The sequence below is a fragment of the Polypterus senegalus genome, chromosome 3, assembly GCF_016835505.1.
Source record: "Polypterus senegalus isolate Bchr_013 chromosome 3, ASM1683550v1, whole genome shotgun sequence".
NCBI lineage: Eukaryota > Metazoa > Chordata > Cladistia > Polypteriformes > Polypteridae > Polypterus > Polypterus senegalus.
The window spans coordinates 183,030,985-183,051,144 of record NC_053156.1 but is presented as its reverse complement, the minus strand read 5'-3'; the positions used below and the strand labels follow the sequence as shown (position 1 = coordinate 183,051,144).

The following is a 20,160-nucleotide window of genomic DNA, read 5'->3' as shown; positions in this document are numbered from 1 at the left end:
CAGAGACAGTAACGGATGGCTTCCACAATCCACTTAATTGCTAAGCACTCCTTTTACATAGTTGAATAATTACACTCCCTGGGTAGCAGCTTTTTTCTGAAAAATGTGATCGGGTGTTCTTCCCCCTCAAAACATTGTGAGAGCAGCGCTCCTAAAACGAAAGCACTAGCATCTGTTTATGGAATAAATTCTTTGAAAAAGTCTGGATTGCGCAGAACCGGAAAGGATGATAAAGCAGCTTTTAGTTCCGCAAAAGCTCTCTTACAGGCGTTGGTGCAGATAACACTACGATTTTTTTCTGCCCTTTGTCAAGTCAGTACGGAGGGGTGGCCTAATACGCAAAACTGGGAATGAACCGCCTGTAATACCCCACAAGCACGAGGAAGGCAAGGACCTGCCTCTATCTTTTGAGATGGGGATATGCAAGAACCTCCTCTACCTTGTCCATTTGAGGCTTGAGTAAACATTTCCCCATGAAATATCCCAGACAGTGTGTTTCAGACATACCTAGCTTGTACTTCTTAGGGTTGGAAGTCAACCCTTCCAGCCGGAAACTGTCAAGCATCGCCTGAAGGCGGACAAGATGCGATTCCCAGTCATTACCGACTACGACCACATCGTCAAGATAGGCACCCGCGTATGCGGAATGGGGATGAAGGATTGGTCCATCGTTCGCTGAAAGGTCAGCAGTGGAACATGGAGGCCAAAAGCAAGGGCCGTAAATTCAAACAACCCGACCAGAGTGGCAAACACGGTCTCCTCACAACTGAGGAAACCTTCCAATAACCCTTCGTGAGGTCAAGGGTGGAGAAATATGAAGCCTGCCCGAGCTTTTCCAACAGCTCGTCCACACGTGTCATGGGGTATGCATAAAACTTGGAAATCTTATTCAAATGCCTAAAATCAATAAAGAACCGAACCGTTGCACTTTGAGACAAGTACAACTGGACTTAAACATTTGCTCTTGCTTGGCCGAATAACGCCTAATTGGAGCATCTTTTGAACTTCTTTGTGTATCACTTTCCTTGTTGTCTCTGGTTGGCGATACGGGGGCACCTGTATAGTAACACTGGGTCGAGTGACAATCATGTGTTCTGCAATCGTCATCCAGCCAGGTGTTGCTAAAAAGATGTCTGAGTTCCTATTGATCAGCGATAGCAATTCCGCTTTCTGGGTGTCAGTTAAATCATCCCTAATAGCGACCTCAGTCTGGAGGGCCGCTGTGCCTGTGACCAGGACTTTGTGACAGTTGTGCCACTCCTTTAAAAGATTAACATGCAAAATCTGACTTTATAATTTACTGTGGACATACGGTCTTCTATCACTGACAGCCCTTGCCATTCGGCCAGAAATTTAAGTGGATCTGATGGGATCAACACTAGCGCGCGATCCCCCTTCATAAACTCAAGAGTTTACTCGTCTCGTCTTGTCATATTACATTTTTGTGCCTCCTGCTCACACTGTTAATGTTCTACTGCAATAGAGGATAATCTGGCAATCTGCTCTTGCAGCGAAACAACCTCTCCCCAGGGGTTATCTTGTGAGCCCCCGTCCATTCATCCCAAAAAATGTCCAACACCCCAGGTGGTCGCTGGCCAAATAATAGTTCAAAAGAGATCATCATAACAGATGCTTGCGGGGATTCCTGGACTGCAAACAGTAGGAAAGGTACAGCTGTATCCCAGGAAGTTGGATCGTCATGGGCTAACCGCCGAATCATCTGTTTTAGGGTTTTATTAAATATTTCAGGCCATTTGTCTGCGGATGATAAACCGTGGAGTGTAACGGACTTGCTTGAAAAACTTTTGCATAGCTGTTTCATGATGAGAGATATAAAGGGTGTGCCCTGATCAGTGAGAATCTCGCGAGGGATACCAATAAGTGTGAAAATATCTGAGAGTGCTTTTGCAATAGTTTGGGCATCCGCACATCACAGCACTGCTACGTCTGGATATCTTGTGGTGTAAATGATTAACATAAGTATATACTGAAACCCACTTTTACTCCTGGGAAGCAGGCCAACATTATTTAATCCCACCCTCTCAAAGGGGACTTCTAAAATAGCCATCTGTACAAGGGGTGCCCTGGCAGATCTGTGAGTGGAAACTATTTGACAGTCAGGACAGGCCTTACAAAATTGCTCCACATCCCGGCCCATATTCACCCAATAACAGCATTTTGAAATGTGTTCCCTTGTGGTGGTGCCCCCCAAAAACGACACTGTGAGCAATTTTTAAAACCTTCACACTATGCTCATTTGGTACTACCAACTGCTTAATAAGTTCATCACCCATGAAATCAGAAATTACCCGATATAGAAAACCATCCTTAAGTAAAAAAAAATGTGGCGTTTCAAAATTTGGGTCCTCTCTCTAGACAGTAAGCCTCATTTGTGAGGTGAGCTTGTCTGAATGCAAAATCCAAGATGTTATCAGCTTGTTGTAGGCAAGCAGACTCTGCCTGGATGGCGCACTCTGCTTCCTTCATGTTTGATGCAGAATTGCACTCACTTCCCACTGCTGTCGTGTTTAATGCACCATCGCACTCACCTCCCACTGCTATTTCATTTTTGTCCGGGTCCATATTGAGTGTCCAGTTTGGGGAGGCTGGCTATTAGTGTACACGATGGCGCGGAAAAGTTTGCCAAATGTCCCGGGTCTTCACTTGAGGATTCATCCCCCAGCTTGCTGAACAACTCCAGTTCAATTCCAAACCTGGTTCCTTTACTGACATTGTCTGCTGAAAGCCCCTCTCTATACAATACGGGGGAAGGCGCTCTGCAGGTGGCCAAGACCCGTAGGAAGAGGGCATTCCTTTTTCCTATTAGGAGTGGCCAGGTTAAGGCCTTAAAATTGACCTCCTTTAACATCTTGGGGGAAACTTGTGAACTGCATACCTGAGCCAGACCGATGGCTATTGTTTGCGCAGGTGGGAGGTGACATTCCTGAGCCAGATGTCCCAGCTGATCACAGTGAAAGCAGCTGCATTTAGTCCACACTATGGTTGTGGCATAGCGGGTCTGCGTCTTCAAAAAAGGGGCAGTTTTAAATCTATAGAGCCTTGTCGCTCTCCGTGGGTGCAACTGCACGACCGCGGGGAGTTAATGAGGTATTTGAAGCGAGTGCGGGTGCTTCACTGGCTTCCTGCGGCATGTGATTAAGGCGCTGCGCATATATATATGGGTCGACAAAAGGAAAATGGGGGGAAATCAAAAGATGGAGGGAGATCAAAGAAAAGGAGAAAAGGAGGAACAAGGTTAAAAGACGTAAAAGGCAGTCTTGGCGAGGATCTGGCCACCTGGAAGGAGGAGGCAGTAAGAGCTGGGGCCCCATGAAGGACTGTTAGCTGTGGCGCTCTAGGGGCTAGTTCGCCTCACTGAACATTAGGGTGGAGTGTGGCAAGCAAGGCAGGTGCCCTCCCTAGGCTTCAGAGGTGCGACCACGTGAGTGCAAAGGAAGAAGAGAGAACAGCCAACCTCGGGCAGTTTGGCCGTGATGCCTTGAGGCAGCCAAGATGGAGGTCGGCCGAAAGGAGCTTGTGGCTGCTGAGTCTCCGCTGGCTATGTAAGCAATTGGTGAGCCAGGGAGAAAATGAAGGAGCTGGGCTGAGATCAGGATAAGTTAGATTGCATTTTAACCTTGGATTTTAAATGGATTTATTTATTGATTATTTTTATCCTCACTTTCCCAATGATTTTATGGATTTATATATGTACTTTTCTGTGGTGGGCTGGCACCCTGCCGGGGGTTTGTTTCCTGCCTTGCGCCCTGTGTTGGCTGGGCTGGGACTGGCTCCAGCAGACCCCTGTGACCCTGTAGTCCGGATATGGCGGGTTGGATAATGGATGGATGGATATATGTTCTTTTTTTTTTTTTTACTGCACTATTGACACTTGTTGTTTTTACTCTTGTGTTGCCCATTTTTTAATAAAAGCACTTTTTTCAACATCCTCTGGCATCATCAGTGAATTGTCCTCATCTGTAAGCTCATCTTGGTCATAACTATCGATGGTGTTGGTTCAGCAGACTCCCATGTGGGAAGAGGGAGTCTGTAGGGGACCAGCATCGTCACAATGGTGTTCACACTCTAGTGTCTTCTACCCATGGCGCAGGTGACTCTGAAGGTCTGTACTTGCTGGATCGAAATCAGGGTCAAACCTGGGAAGCCCTGTTTCCAGGTGGTTTGTGGACCCTCTAGTCTGCGGGTCAGATCCAGCAGTGAGTGGACAACGTTCCGTAGCATCTCATCACAAAGGCTCTTGTCTGTCCCTGACAAGACTGCATCGATAGCGAGCTTCTCCACAATGGACTCAAAAGGAATTCTGCGGATCCAGCTTTGATTCAGGTCCACTAAGCCTTGGATCTGTCCTCATACAGGGCGATCCAGATCAATATGCCACAGCCAAAACTGGCACCCCTTGACCACAGGGCACACAGCCGTGCTGAAGAGGATCTGTCACTTCAAGCAGGCATTGAGCATTTCAGAAGGGAGATTCCATACGGCTTGAAGGGCTTCTCTGGTAAAAAAACGGGGCCAAAATAGCTGCACAGGCTCCCCTGTTCCAGCGCATCAATTTACCATACGTTCAAAGCAAAACAGGAAACACTCAGGGTCATCTGAGGGAAGCCATCTTCGGCAGCACATCTCGCGGAGGCACCAAGGCAGTGGTGGCTGCTGGATCATGCTCTGGGTTTTTCTGTATTTCTAATGTTCCTTGCATCACATGTCGCCAATGGCACTTATAGTGCGATCGTGGTTGGCTTGGATTTGATTTTGCGACAAGCCACTATAGCGCTGGGAGCCTGCCGTTGTCAAAGCTATCTTTCATAAACGCGGCAAATGTGCTTGCTTTGGGACGCTCTTCTGCATGTTGTCCTATTGGGGGGAGTCCCAAAAGAGTTTAGAAACCTTACAACATGAAAAAGTAATCTGTTTTAGTTATGTGTTCAACATTTCTTTTCTCACATTTCCTGTCATCATAAATTTACACAGATCATTGTAGACACAGAACATACACGAAATGTATGTATTTCAAATAATAATATATTATTTTCCTGTACAATTTCAGATACTTCACTTCCAGATAAACAGACTTCTGTGGTGAGAATTTTGTGTCTGACTTCAGCTGTGTGGTGGAAGTGGCAATGTGCTATCAGCGTATACTCCCAACCTCTTCTCTTTCTTTCATCTGCCTTGGTGGGGGATGGGACAGCAAGCTGCCTGCCTGCTGGCGACTGACACATATGCATAAAAAAGAAGCTTAATGGTGCACAACTGGTGCAGTGATGAGGAACTGCTAGTAAAATTAAGGTTGCTCTGCATTACTAGTGCTGGTCGGTATGACCAAAATTCTATATCACGGTATTTTTCAAAATTGTACCGGTTTCACGGTATTCAAAGGTATTTCTTTTCCATGCATGAGTTAACCACATTTCCAACTGCAATTACTGCAGTAGACTGGCCAAGAATAACCTATTCCACTGTCATGATAATTGTACAAAAAAACATTTTAATGTGCACAAAAGTATTAATACAGGTTTGCATGGCCCCATAAAGTGATAGTTTTCAAGGAGGTGGGCACTAATGAGGCACTAATGAAGAGAAGGAATCACAATGCGTGACATTTGCAGTCAAAATATAGAACCTTTTTACTGAACAAATTTTGCAAACAAACTAAAATTTTGACAACATATTGTCAACCAGCCAAAGAGGAATTTAGACTAGGCATTTAAATATCCGAAAAGTGCTTGTCAAAAGTTGTATTGCACTGAACATGTCTTAGAAAAGGAATAATTAGTAAATATTTTTTGTAAACCAACTACACTTTCTTAATGTTAACAATCTCTGTCCACTGACACGTTAAAGTGACTTGTTAAACAACTTTACCATCATAAAACTGCATAATATTTAAACTAATAAATAATAATAAAATAAATAATAGTGCAATTTCCAGTAATAATACTATTACTTCAAAACACGATTGCATGACCACGGGGAGTTGAGTTAATTGGGGCGAGTCGCACCCGATCGTTCTCTATTGCTTCATTGGCTTACTGCGGCATGTGAATAAGATGCTGCGCCCACAGAGATGTATATTTATGGGCCGGCAGGATAGGGGGAAGGAAAAAAGAAAAGATGGAACACAAGGAGGTTAAAGAAGGGAAAAGGCAGACATGGGAGATGATACGGACACCAGGATGGTGAAGGCAGCACAGGCTGAGGCGATCTAGAGGCTTAAACAGTTTCCCGCTGCGGCACGTTCCGAACGTTGTTTAGGATATTTAAACCGATGTTCCAGTATAAGGAAAATCCATATCATAACAAAAACAAAAAACGTTTTTTGGTATGAACCGGTATACCGCCCAGCACTATGCATTACATATATACTTGTAGACTTGAGGAATTCTAGGGTTAACATATGATCATGAGATAACAGATTGGGTGATTGTAATAAAACTATACGTGACAGGAAAATGAAAAGGTTTACGAAAAAAAACCTTTGATGTCTACTGTAATGAAACAGACAGTGAAGAAGTCCCAGTTAGGAGGAATTAACAACAGATAGAGGACTAACAAGAAATACAATTGTAAAGAAATACAGATTAAATATTTATAGTTTGTAGTGGAGGTGAAGCTGTAGTAATCTCTGTTAATTGCTGCACACCATCTACTGAAAAGGATAATAAGCTAGTGATTATGCAATTAAGAGAAAGAATAAAGAGTATGTGTACAAGACAGTAAGGGAATATGGAGGACAATGAAAACAAATGAAAGAATACAGATATAAATCAAGATTGACTTTAGTGATCCTAACCTTGAATTAACCATTTTGAGAAAAAGGATTGAAGCTGCAATCTTAAATTTTCCAAAAAACTCAGTCAAACATTTAAGTACTGCCTCAGACACAGTATCTAACTGAAAGAATTCTTAGCTATAAAGGAACCAGGATTAGACACCAACAATTAAATAAAGAGCTTAGTTATAGCAACAATTAGAGATTGCTGCTTAAAAAAATTCATTTTTGTTAATTGTGAAAAGCACATTTTCAACCACTATTGAAATAAATAATACCATAAATAAGTAACCTTGCAAATACTGTTCCACTGCCTCCAGGAAAGGTATATGGATGCTGTTTGCGGAAAACATGTCCAACACGACTACAAGGGATGATTTCCAGACTTCCACCACACTGCCAAACACGGAATGATATTTCTGAAATAAATAAGGGTATTTATTGTTAGTGTTAGTGATGCACTCACTTGATCAACCTTAGCTGCACACCAGGTACTACCTTTACCTTCAGTCTCACTCTCGCAGACCTATAATTTCTTCACAGCCCTGCAATAAAGCCACTGGTTAAAACAGGTCTTCACAGTCCATATTGGCATCAATTCTGGCCAAGTTACATACACTCTTATGTAACACAATTACATTTACAATCATGTTACGTTACATACACACACTATATATATATCTATATCAATACATATGCATATATATATACACATACATACATGTGTGTGTGTATATATATATAGTGTGTGTATATATACAGTGGTGTGAAAAACTATTTGCCCCCTTCCTGATTTCTTATTCTTTTGCATGTTTGTCACACAAAATGTTTCTGATCATCAAACACATTTAACCATTAGTCAAATATAACACAAGTAAACACAAAATGCAGTTTTTAAATGATGGTTTTTATTATTTAGGAGAAAAAATCCAAACCTACATGGCCCTGTGTGAAAAAGTAATTGCCCTCTGAACCTAATAACTGGTTGGGCCACCCTTAGCAGCAATAACTGCAATCAAGCGTTTGCGATAACTTGCAATGAGTCTTTTACAGCGCTCTGGGGGAATTCTGGCCAACTCATCTTTGCAGAATTGTTGAGGGTTATTTGAGGGTTTTCTAGCATGAACCGCCTTTTAAAGGTCATGCCATAGCATCTCAATTGGATTCAGGTCAGGACTTTGACTAGTTGCCACTCCAAAGTCTTCATTTTGTTTTTCTTCAGTCGTTCAGAGGTGGATTTGCTGGTGTGTTTTGGGTCATTGTCCTGTTGCAGCACCCAAGATCGCTTCAGCTTGAGTTGACGAACAGATGGCCGGACATTCTCCTTCAGGATTTTTGGTAGACAGTAGAATTCATGGTTCCATCTATCACAGCAAGCCTTTCAGGTCCTGAAGCAGCAAAACAACCCCAGACCATCACACTACCACCACCATATTTTACAGTTGGTATGATGTTCTTTTTCTGAAATGCTGTGTTCCTTTTACACCAGATGCAACGGGACATTTGCCTTCCAAAAAGTTTAACTTTTGTCTCATCAGTCCACAAGGTATTTTCCCAAAAGTCTTGGCAATCATTGAGATGTTTCTTAGCAAAATTGAGACGAGCCCTAATGTTCTTTTTGCTTAACAGTGGTTTGCGTCTTGGAAATCTGCCATGCAGGCCGTTTTTGCCCAGTCTCTTTCTTATAGTGGATATCTTATAGAGATATATATATATATATATAGATACAGTGGAGGAAATAATTATTTGACCCCTCACTGATTTTGTAAGTTTGTCCAATGACAAAGAAATGAAAAGTCTCAGAACAGTATCATTTCAATGGTAGGTTTATTTCAACAGTGGCAGATTGCACATCAAAAGGAAAATCGAAAAAATAACTTTAAATAAAAGATAGAAATTGATTTGCATGACTTTTCATTTCTTTGTCATTGGACAAACTTACAAAATCAGTGAGGGGTCAAATAATTATTTCCCCCACTGTATATATATATATATATATATATATATATATATATATATATATATATATATATATATATATATATATATATATATATATATATATAGATATATAGATATATATATATATATATATATATATATATATATATATATATAGATATATATATATATATAGATATATATATATAGATATATATATATATATATATATAGATATATATATATATAGATATATATATATATATATATATATATATAGATATATATATATATATATATATATATATATATAGATATATATATATATATATATATATATATATATATATATATAGATATATATATATATATAGATATATATATATATACATACACACACAGTCATATTAAAAAGTTTGGGAACCCCTCTTAATTCTTTGGATTCTTGTTTATCATTGGCTGGGCTTTAAAAGTAGCAAATTCCTTTTAATATATGACATGCTTTATGGAAACAGTAGTATTTCAGCAGTGACATTAAGTTTATTGGATAAACAAAAAATATGCAATATGTATCATAACAAAATTAGGTGCATACATTTGGACACCCCAACAGAGATACTACATCAATACTTAGTTGTGCCTCCTTTTGCAAATAGATGCCTCTAGATGCCTCCTATAGCCTTTGATGAGTGTCTGGATTCTTGATGGAGGTATTTTTGGCCATTCTTCCATATAAAACCTCTCCAGTTCAGTTAAATTTGATGGCTGCCAAGCATGGACAGCCTGCTTCAAATCATCCCATAGATTTTCGATGATATTCAAGTCAGGGGACTGTGTCGGCCATTCCAGAACGTTGTACTTCTCCCTCTGCATGAATGACTTTGTAAATTTTGAACTGCGTTTTTGGTCATTGTCTTGTTGGAATATCCAAACCCTGTGCAACTTTAACTTTGTGAATGATGTTTGAACATTATCATGAAGAATTTGTTGATATTGGGTTGAATGTATCCGACCCTCGACTTTAACAAGGGCCCCAGTCCATGAACTAGCCACACAGCCCCACAGTATGATGGAACCTCCACCAAATTTGACCGTAGGTAGCAGGTATTTTTCTTGGAATGTGGCGTTCTTCTTCTGCCATGCAAAGCACTTTTTGTTATGACGAAATAACTCAATTATTGGCTCATCAGTCCAAAACACTTTGTTCCAAAATGAATCTGGCTTGGCTAAATTAGAATTTGCATACAACAAGCTATTCCGTTTGTGGCATGAGTGTAGAAAGGGCTTCCTTCTCTTCTCTCTGCCATACAGATGTTCTTTGTGCAAATTGTGCTGAAATGTAGAATGATGTACAGATACATCATCTGCAGAAAGATGTTCTTGTAGGTCTTTGGAGATGATCTGTGGGATTGTCTGCAACCATTCTCACAATCCTGCGCATATGCCGCTCCTGTATTTTTCTTGGCCTGCCTGACCTAGGTTTAACAGCAACTGTGCCTGTGGCCTTCCATTTTCTGATTACATTCCGTACAGTTGAAACTGACAGTTTAAACCTCTCAGATAGCTTTTTGTAGCCTTCCCCTAAACCATGATACTGAACAGTCTGTGTTTTCAGATCTTTTGAGAGTTTCTTTCAGGATCCAATGCTGTTATTCTTCATAGGAGAGTCAAAGGGAAGCACAACTTGCAATTGACCACCTTAAATACCATTTCTCATGACTGGACACACCTGTCTGTGAAGTTCAGGGCTATTCCAACCAATTTGGTGTTGCAAGTAATCAGTACTGAGCAGTTACATGCATTCAAATCAGCAAAATTACAAGGGTACCCAAATTTCTGCACAGCCTGTTTTTCACATTTGATTTAATTTCATACAACTAAATACTGCTTCACTAAAAATCTTTATTCTGAAAACACCCAAGTACTCAGATGTTCTTGGGAAATGAAAGACATTTTTGTTGAAAGTAGAGTACAGTAATCCCTCCTCGATCGCGGGGGTTGCGTTCCAGATCCCCCCGCGATAGGTGAAAATCCGCGAAGTAGAAACCATATGTTTGTATGATTATTTTTATATATTTTAAGCCCTTATAAACTCTAACACACTGTTAACATTATTAGAGCCCTCTAGACATGAAATGACACCCTTTAGTCAAAAGTTTAAACTGTGCTCCATGACAAGACTGAGATGGCAGTTCTTTCTCACAATTAAAAGAATGCAAACATATCTTCTCCTCAAATGAGCGCCGTCAGGAGCAGAGAATGTCAGAAAAAGCGCTCGCTAAGAAAAGCAAACAATCAAAAAATCAATACATGCTTTTAAGTATGCAGAAGCACCGCAATAAAGCGGCATTTTGTAGAGGAGAGTCAGTATCTTCTAGGCAAACAGCCTCTGTGCAAACAGCCCCTCTGCTCACATCCCCTCTGTCAGGCAGAGAGAGTGAGAGAGATAGAGAAAAGCAAACAATCAAGCACCGCGCGGGAAGCATATCTTATATCATTGAGGAGTTTTCGTTTATATGTAATACATGCTCTGATTGGGTAGCTTCTAAGCCATCCGCCAATAGCGTTCCTTGTATGAAATCAACTGGGCAAACAAACTGAGGAAGCATGTGCCATAAATTAAAAGACCCATTTTTCCACAGAAAGCCGTGAACCAGCGAAAAATCTGTGATATATATTTAGATGTGCTTACATTTAAAATCCGCGATAGAGTGAAGCCGCGAAAGTCGAAGCGCGATATAGCGAGGGATTACTGTAAATTATTTTGCAGGCTGACAGGGGTGGTTCCCAAACTTTTTCATATGACTATGTGTGTGTGTGTGTAATATATGCACTCGTATATCAAAGAATTTCCCCACAAGAAATAATGGAAACTCAGATGATTCGTTCCACAACCCAAAACTATTCATATAAAAATGATTAATACAAAATATAAAGTAAAATACATAATACAAATTAACCTGCACTTTACCTTTGAAAAGAATCATGGCTGGTGTGAGTTTCTAAACTCATGCGGGATTCCACCCAACGGGATGACACGCGGAAGAGCGTCCCAAAGCAATCGCAGTCTCCCAGCGCTGAAGCAGTTAAGCGTATAAGCGCATCCAAAAAGATCGCAGACATGCTATAAGCGCCTGTCGTCAATGGGTCATACAAGGAACATTATAAAGATCCCGCAACAATAAATAACAGTGCTGTTGCGGTTTGAAGCTGAATAAAGCTGGTGTTAAAGTACTGAGACTCAGCTTCATGTTTTGGAGAGCAAGATGGGGACTCGCACTTCACAGTGCACACACACAGTCACAATTCTGTAGTAAACAGTATACGCTCGTACGGATGTTGACTATATGAGTGAGGCACACAGACTCAGACGGAGAATAGGAGACGATTGCCAGAGAGAGAGAGAGAGCGCTAGGCGGCGGCGGCGAGATAAGAGAGAGCGTGCTGGGCGGGCGAGATAAGGAGAGAGAGAAGAACCATCAGCTCAGATGTGATCACATGACGCTCAGCAGACAAAGTGTATCCATACTACTCGTTTTGCAAGACATCACTCGTTTATCAAGTCAAAATTTATTAAAAATTTTTTACTCATCTTGCAAAACACTCGTAAACCAAGTTATTCGTAAACCGAGGTTCCACTGTGTGTGTGTGTGTGTGTGTGTGTATATATGTACAGCATATGAATACAGACACACACACACACAAATACACACATACATACACAGTACAATCTCAATTACCAGAGGTAATGTGGAATAAGGTCACCTTGGCTAATCAAAAACTAAGAAAATACAGAAGGCTTATGTGCGAACATAAATTATGACAAAAAAAAAAGACATTTCCATGCTTTGCCACAGTACAAGAGACATATAATTACACATATTTAAACAACTTCTTTAGTCTATTTGCAGATCCCACTTCTTTTCTCCAATATCCCAAAGGCAGTAACATTATATCCGCAATCACGGTATCCTTCTACAGTTTAACACTAGAATTACCAGAGCCCACAAAAAAAACTCATAAATCTGTCCCACCTTGAATTGCTTCTTAAATCCACTCACATCTCTCCGCCGGCGACTTTTGTCATCTAAATGTGCTGATACATACTGCAAGCAGCCGGCTATTCCATTCCTTTGTATACAACATTGTCAGTTTGGCCCTCCGGTTGTAATATGACCAAGCTGTGCGCTGAGCTTACTCTTGAGCATGCAACGTACAGTTAGACATGAGAAAAGTAATCTTGCCTCAAATCTCACAGCTTGGATTGCTGCTGTCATAATCGGTTTCATTTTCATGGTTTGTTTCAATTAGGACAGTATTTGCAGGACTTGTGTTGAAGTGACATTCAGCATCTGTCAAGTGTTGTAAGCATACAACTGGTTTCATCGAAAACTTCACATCCAGCTTTTAAGAGTTTAAACATTCATAAACATCAAAGTGTCCACTACTGAAATCGTCACCTGTGAATCTAAGATGTTTAAGAGGCATAGGCGGTTCTCCAAAGGTGTAAAATATTTGGCCATTTCGGTACACTTGAAAGCAACAACCGAATAATTCAGCGGCAGCCATCAACTCACATGCAGAACCATAGGTGAAGGGCTTAAGAATTTCACTCTTATAGTGCTCCTGTGTAGTATAATTATCTCCTGTACCGTCAACAGTTCACACCTTGAACCTGTCCCAGCCATTCAATCGATACTAATAAAAGGCAAAGCCCTCAGTGACTCACTCACTCATCACTAATTCTCCAACTTCCCGTGTAGGTTGAAGGCTGAAATTTGGCAGGCTCATTCCTAAAAGCTTACTTACAAAAGTTGGGCAGGTTTCATTTCGAAATTCTACACGTAATGGTCATAACTGGAAGCTATTTTTCTCCATATACTGTAATGGAGTTGAGCTCAATAGCCGTAGGGGGCGGAGTTTGGTGTGACATCATCACGCCTCCCACGTAGTCACGTGAACTGTCAACACAGTACGTAGAAAACAAGGAAGAGCTCCAAAAAGCGCTGAAGAAAACATGTGCAGCTACTTCGGAAACAAAGCACGGTGTAAACCTAAAGTTTAAATTAAGTTCATAGACAGGCTGCCGCTGGCGTTTGTCATGCCCACGGCTAATGCGGGATACAAGTTTAATGAGAGGATGCAGGATATAAATGAGAGTTTTGATGACTTTGTAACTAAGTTAAAATTGCTGTTGAAGGGCTGTGCTTATGCAAATTCCGAGAGACTGTCTTTGTGGGGGGATTGACAGTTAAGGCGGGTGGAGGAGTCACGTCATCATCTTCCCTCTCATTCACCTCATTTCGCTCTGAGCTGAGCTCCGCAGCTAACGCAGTCTTGCGGAACCAACTTTGTGACGCTGCCACCAAATACTCACAGAAAAATCCACAAGTTAATACACACGCTGTCTCTAGAGTTTCTCCACACTCTGAATGCTCTAGGCACTACTTACAAAAGGTTACATTGACAACCATGTTATGTTATTTTTAAAATGTTTTCTTTTCTTAGCACAAGCACAGCTGAGAAGCTTCGATGCATGTGCTCCATAACATGTTAAAAAAATAAGGCATTTAATCACACTTTGCATTCCAAGCAAAGGGGAACTTCTCTCAATGCATGATTTCCTGGTACACCGATTATATTAATCAGCGCTTCTCGATTCATTTTACCCTCCCACCCACTTGGTTTGAGAAGAAGTATGAAAAAATATGAGGTTAACGCAGAATAGCAGATCACCAATTGAAGCTTTATGAATAATGGGTACTTTATTCGCCATCAATAATTGTTTTGGTAAAGACATACTCAGTGTAATCCCCTTCCATTTTATAATTTTTCCACGACTAGCCATGATTAAATGAACGGTAAAAACGTAAGAGCGAAGCGAGGGTGACTTATTCAGACAGGCAGGCGACAGCTCAATAGCTCGAATCTATACTAATAAAAGGCAAAGCCCTCCCTCCCTCACTCACTCACTCACTCACTCACTCACTCATCACTAATTCTCCAACTTCCCGTGTAGGTAGAAGGCTGAAATTTGGCAGGCTCATTCCTTACAGCTTACTTACAAAAGTTGGGCAGGTTTCATTTCGACATTCTACGCCTAATGGTCATAACTGGAAGGTATTTTTCTCCATTAACTGTAATGGAGTTGAGCTGGAATGGCGTGGGGGGAGTTTAGTGTGACATCATCACGCCTCTCCGTAATCACGTGAACTGACTGTCAGCGCAGTGCGTAGAAAACCAGGAAGACCTCCAAAAGCCTTAAGAAAACATGCATTATATAATTGAGAAGGCAGCGAAACAATAAGAAGCGAGCGAGTGACATATACTACCATATTCATGACTGCTGCTACCTCGGAAAGAAAGCAAGGTGTAAACCTAAACTTTAAATTAAGTTCATAGACAGGCTACGCTGGCGTTTCACATGCCCACAGGAATGCGGGATACAAGTTTAATGAGAGGGCAGGATATAAGCGAGAGTTTTGATCACTTTGTAACTAAGTTAAAATTGTAGGTGAAGGGGTGTGCTTATGCAAATTCGAGACTGTGTTTGTGGGGATTGACAGTTAAAGGCGGGTGGGGAGTCACGTCATCATCTCCCTCCCATTCATCTCATTTGGCTCTGAGCTGAGCTCTGCAGCTAACGCCGTCTTCCGAAGCAACTTGTCAGACTGCCACCAAACACTCACAGAAAAATCCACAAGTTAATACACACGCTGTCTCTATAGAGTTTCTCCACACTGAATCCTCCAGGCACTACTTACAAAAGGTTACATTGACAATCGTTATTTTTAAAATTTTTCCTTTTCTTAGCACAAGCACAGCTGAGAAGCTTCGATGCATGTGCTCCATAACGTTAAAAATAATGCATTTAATCACACTTTGCATTACAAGCAAAGGGAGCTTTTGTCAATGCATGATTTCCTGGTACACGATTACTTTGATCAAGCGCATCCCGATTCATTTTACCCTCGCACCACCTTAGTTTGAGAAGAAGTATGAAAAATATGAGGTTAACACAGAAAAACAGATCACCAATTCAAGCTTTATGAATAATCGATTAAGCCATCAATAATTGTTTTGGTAAAGCCATCCTCCTTCCATTTTATAATTTTTCCCGCCACTAGCCGTGATTAAATGAGCGGTAAATAAAGTAAGAGCAAAGCGAGGGTGACTTATTTAGGCAGTCATATATATGACAGCAACACTCATGACAATGTCAATCATGTTACGTTATTATTAAAATGTTTCCTTTTCTTTTCATTACTTCTTTAACACACTACTTCTCCGCTGCGAGGGCGGGTATTTTGATATATATATATATATATATATATATATATAATATATGAATGACCTCCAAAGGCTGAGACTTTTGATATCATGAGCGTGTCTGCAAAACTGTGGTCTCCTGCCCTGCAAAAGTCGAGCAGCCAGCGTGCGCATAGCTGTGCCGGCCTTTGAGGCGCTGACTGCGCTTCTGCCTTAAGTCAAAGTGAGCACTTTTAATTTTTTCATCCTCCCCTGCGCTATAGCCCAGACAAGTGCAAACACGGGACCCCTTTTCTACACCACGGCAAAATAATATTAAGGCGATTCACACTTTCTTTTGCGTATCGATTATGAGGTTCTCACCGGATTATGAAGACACGCACACGTGGAGGACTGACAGTGCCATCACAGCCGATTAATGGCGGGGCGTCTCACCAGTCTACACAAGACCCACGCGACTGTCCCAAAAGGCGATCATAGCGTCAGCGAACACATCTCTCTATACTATATAAAAGAAAAAGGCAACTTTCCTTTCTTTACACCTTTTTCCTTTTATCCCAAACCAAAGCCTTTCTCTCTTAACACTGCAGAGGACACAAAACTAATTTTCTTTAAATGCGGTAAGGCACATTACCAGAGGCACAAATTTGAGCGTTCACATAGAAAATGTAATTTCTATACCACAGCCGTCGTGTAGCGCCTTTCAAAAGGGATCTACTACCGAGAGATGATCCATATATATTTTAGCTGCTGTTAGTTACTTACCTGTTGTGTTACACAGTCTTTAAAATGTAGTTTACCAAACCACTCCAGTAGTGCTCAATGTACCTGTACTTCTTAAAAGCGTTAATGTTTTACTGTTTAATAACTTATAGACTATATTTTATTATTTCTCCCTTGCACTCAGTGACCAAAGCTATACACACACATATATAAAAGCTATACACACAAGTATATGTATGTGTATATATATATATATATATATATATATATATATATATATATATATATATATATATATATATATATATATATATATATATATATATATATATATATGTGTATATATGTGTATATATGTATGTATGTATGTATGTGTGTGTATATATATATATATATATATATATATATATATATATGACAGCAGCAATCAAGCTGTGAGAAAACAGTAAAAGGAGGCGTGTCAGGCGTGGTGGTACATTTTCTGATGCAGCTAGGCGAAAAAACTTTGTGGCGCTGCCGCCAAATACACAAAACAATTACTTTGACAATCATGTTATATTATTTTTAAAATGTTTCCTTTTCTTTTCATAACTTCTTTAACACACTACTTCTCCTGCCAAGCGGGTATATATATATATATATATATATATATATATATATATATATATATATATATATATATATATATATATAGATAGATAGATAGATAGAGATATAGATAGATAGAGATATATATATATAGATAGATATGAGAACAATATATATATATATATATATATATATAGATATATATATATATATATAGATAGAGAGATGAGAACAACACTCATATCAATGACAAAACAATTACATTAACAATCATGTTACGTTATTTTTAAAATTTTTCCTTTTCTTTTTCGTACCTTCTTTAACACACTACTTCTCCGCTGCGAAGCGCGGGTATTCTGCTAGTTTGGATATAAGTAGGTTCTATTTAGTCGCCAGAAATATCTTCGGTAGGAATGGAAGTTGAATTTAGTCTTCAAATTTCTATGGTGAAGAAAAATTTATGCAATGATGTAATTTAATTTAATAATAATGTAATTTAACTTACATTCCTACAAAACATTTTTCTGTCGACTAAATAAAAATTACTTATATTTATAATGTAAATTGAACTTGAACAGATACGATAGTTCATAATACCCACGCAGCACTAAGTGCACGTAAGAGCAGGATTCATCCGTTTTAACAAGCAGCGTATTGTACGGAAATGAAATAGCCTGCCCATTTAATTATTTAGGAATGGATAGATAAATTAACTTTTTGTACAAATAATGTTTTTAATTTTTCTTCCTTGATGGATTCTGGCACCCCCAGCAACAGCTACTGCACCCCAAAGTAGATTATATATATATATATATATATATATATATATATATATATATATATATATATATATATATATATATATATATATATATATATATATATATATATATATATATATATATAAATATATATAGATTATATAGATATATATAGATTATATAGATATACAGTGGTGTGAAAAACTATTTGCCCCTTCCTGATTTCTTATTCTTTTGCATGTTTGTCATACAAAATGTTTCTGATCATCAAACACATTTAACCATTAGTCAAATATAACTCAAGTAAACACAAAATGCAGTTTTTAAATATTGTTTTTTATTATTTAGGGAGAAAAAAAATCCAAACCTACATGGCCCTGTGTGAAAAAGTAATTGCCCCCTGAACCTAATAACTGGTTGGGCCACTCTTAGCAGCAATAACTGCAATCAAGCGTTTGTGATAACTTGCAATGAGTCTTTTACAGCGCTCTGGAGGAATTTTGGCCCACTCATCTTTGCAGAATTGTTGTAATTCAGCTTTATTTGAGGGTTTTCTAGCATGAACCTCCTTTTTAAGGTCATGCCTTAGCATCTCAATTGGATTCAGGTCAGGACTTTGACTAGGCCACCCCAAAGTCTTCATTTTGTTTTTCTTCAGCCATTCAGAGGTGTATTTGCTGGTGTGTTTTGGGTCATTGTCCTGTTGCAGCACCCAAGATCACTTCAGCTTGAGTTGGCGAACAGATGGCCGGACATTCTCCTTCAGGATTTTTGGTAGACAGTAGAATTCATGGTTCCATCTATCACAGCAAGCCTTCCATGTCCTGAAGCAGCAAAACAATCCCAGACCATCACACTACCACCACCATATTTTACTGTTGGTATGATGTTCTTTTTCTGAAATGCTCTGTTCCTTTTACGCCAGATGTAACGGGACATTTGCCTTCCAAAAAGTTCAACTTTTGTCTCATCAGTCCACAAGGTATTTTCCCAAAAGTCTTGGCAATCATGGAGATGTTTCTTAGCAAAACTGAGAGGAGCCCTAATGTTCTTTTTGCTTAACAGTGGTTTGCGTCTTGGAAATCTGCCATGCAGGCCGTTTTTGCCCAGTCTCTTTCTTATGGTGGAGTCGTGAACACTGACATTAATTGAGGCAAGTGAGGCCTGCAGTTCTTTAGACGTTGTCCTGGGGTCTTTTGTGACCTCTTGCATGAGTCGTCTCTGCGCTCTTGGGGTAATTTTGGTCGGCCGGCCACTCCTGGGAAGGTTCACCACTGTTCCATGTTTTTGCCATTTGTGGATAATGGCTCTCACTGTGGTTCGCTGGAGTCCCAAAGCTTTAGAAATGGCTTTATGACCTTTACCAGACTGATAGATCTCAATTACTTCTGTTCTCATTTGTTCCTGAATTTCTTTGGATCTTGGCATGATGTCTAGCTTTTGAGGTGCTTTTGGTCTACTTCTCTGTGTCAGGCAGCTCCTATTTAAGTGATTTCTTGATTGAAACAGGTGTGGCAGTAATAAGGCCTGGGGGTGGCTACGGAAATTGAACTCAGGTGTGATACACCACAGTTAGGTTATTTTTTAACAAGGGGCAATTACTTTTCACACAGGGCCATGTAGGTTTGGATTTTTTTCTCCTAAATAATAAAACCATCATTTAAAACTGCATTTTGTGTTTACTTGTGTTATATTTGACTAATGGTTAAATGTGTTTGATGATCAGAAACATTTTGTGTGACAAGCATGCAAAAGAATAAGAAATCAGGAAGGGGGCAAATAGTTTTTCACACCACTGTATATATATAGATTATATATATATATATAGATAGATTATATAGATTATATAGATTATATATATATATATATATATATATATATATATATATATATATATATATATATATATATATATATATATATATATATACACATACATACATACAGTGGTGTGAAAACTATTTGCCCCCTTCCTGATTTCTTATTCTTTTGCATGTTTGTCACACAAAATGTTTCTAATCATCAAACACATTTAACCACTAGTCAAATATAACACAAGTAAACACAAAATGCAGTTTGCGTGCT

General features: G+C 39.5%; 1 protein-coding gene across 1 annotated transcript in view; it reads right to left on the bottom strand.

Annotated features, from left to right (window-relative positions):
* Window positions 1-20,160, bottom strand: part of galnt2 (UDP-N-acetyl-alpha-D-galactosamine:polypeptide N-acetylgalactosaminyltransferase 2) — a 296,051-nt gene that overhangs the window by 63,309 nt on the left and 212,582 nt on the right. Inside the window, exon 11 of the mRNA XM_039748294.1 lies at window positions 7,086-7,212. Coding sequence (XP_039604228.1) covers window positions 7,086-7,212 — 127 coding nt within the window. The remainder of the gene's footprint in view (window positions 1-7,085; window positions 7,213-20,160) is intronic.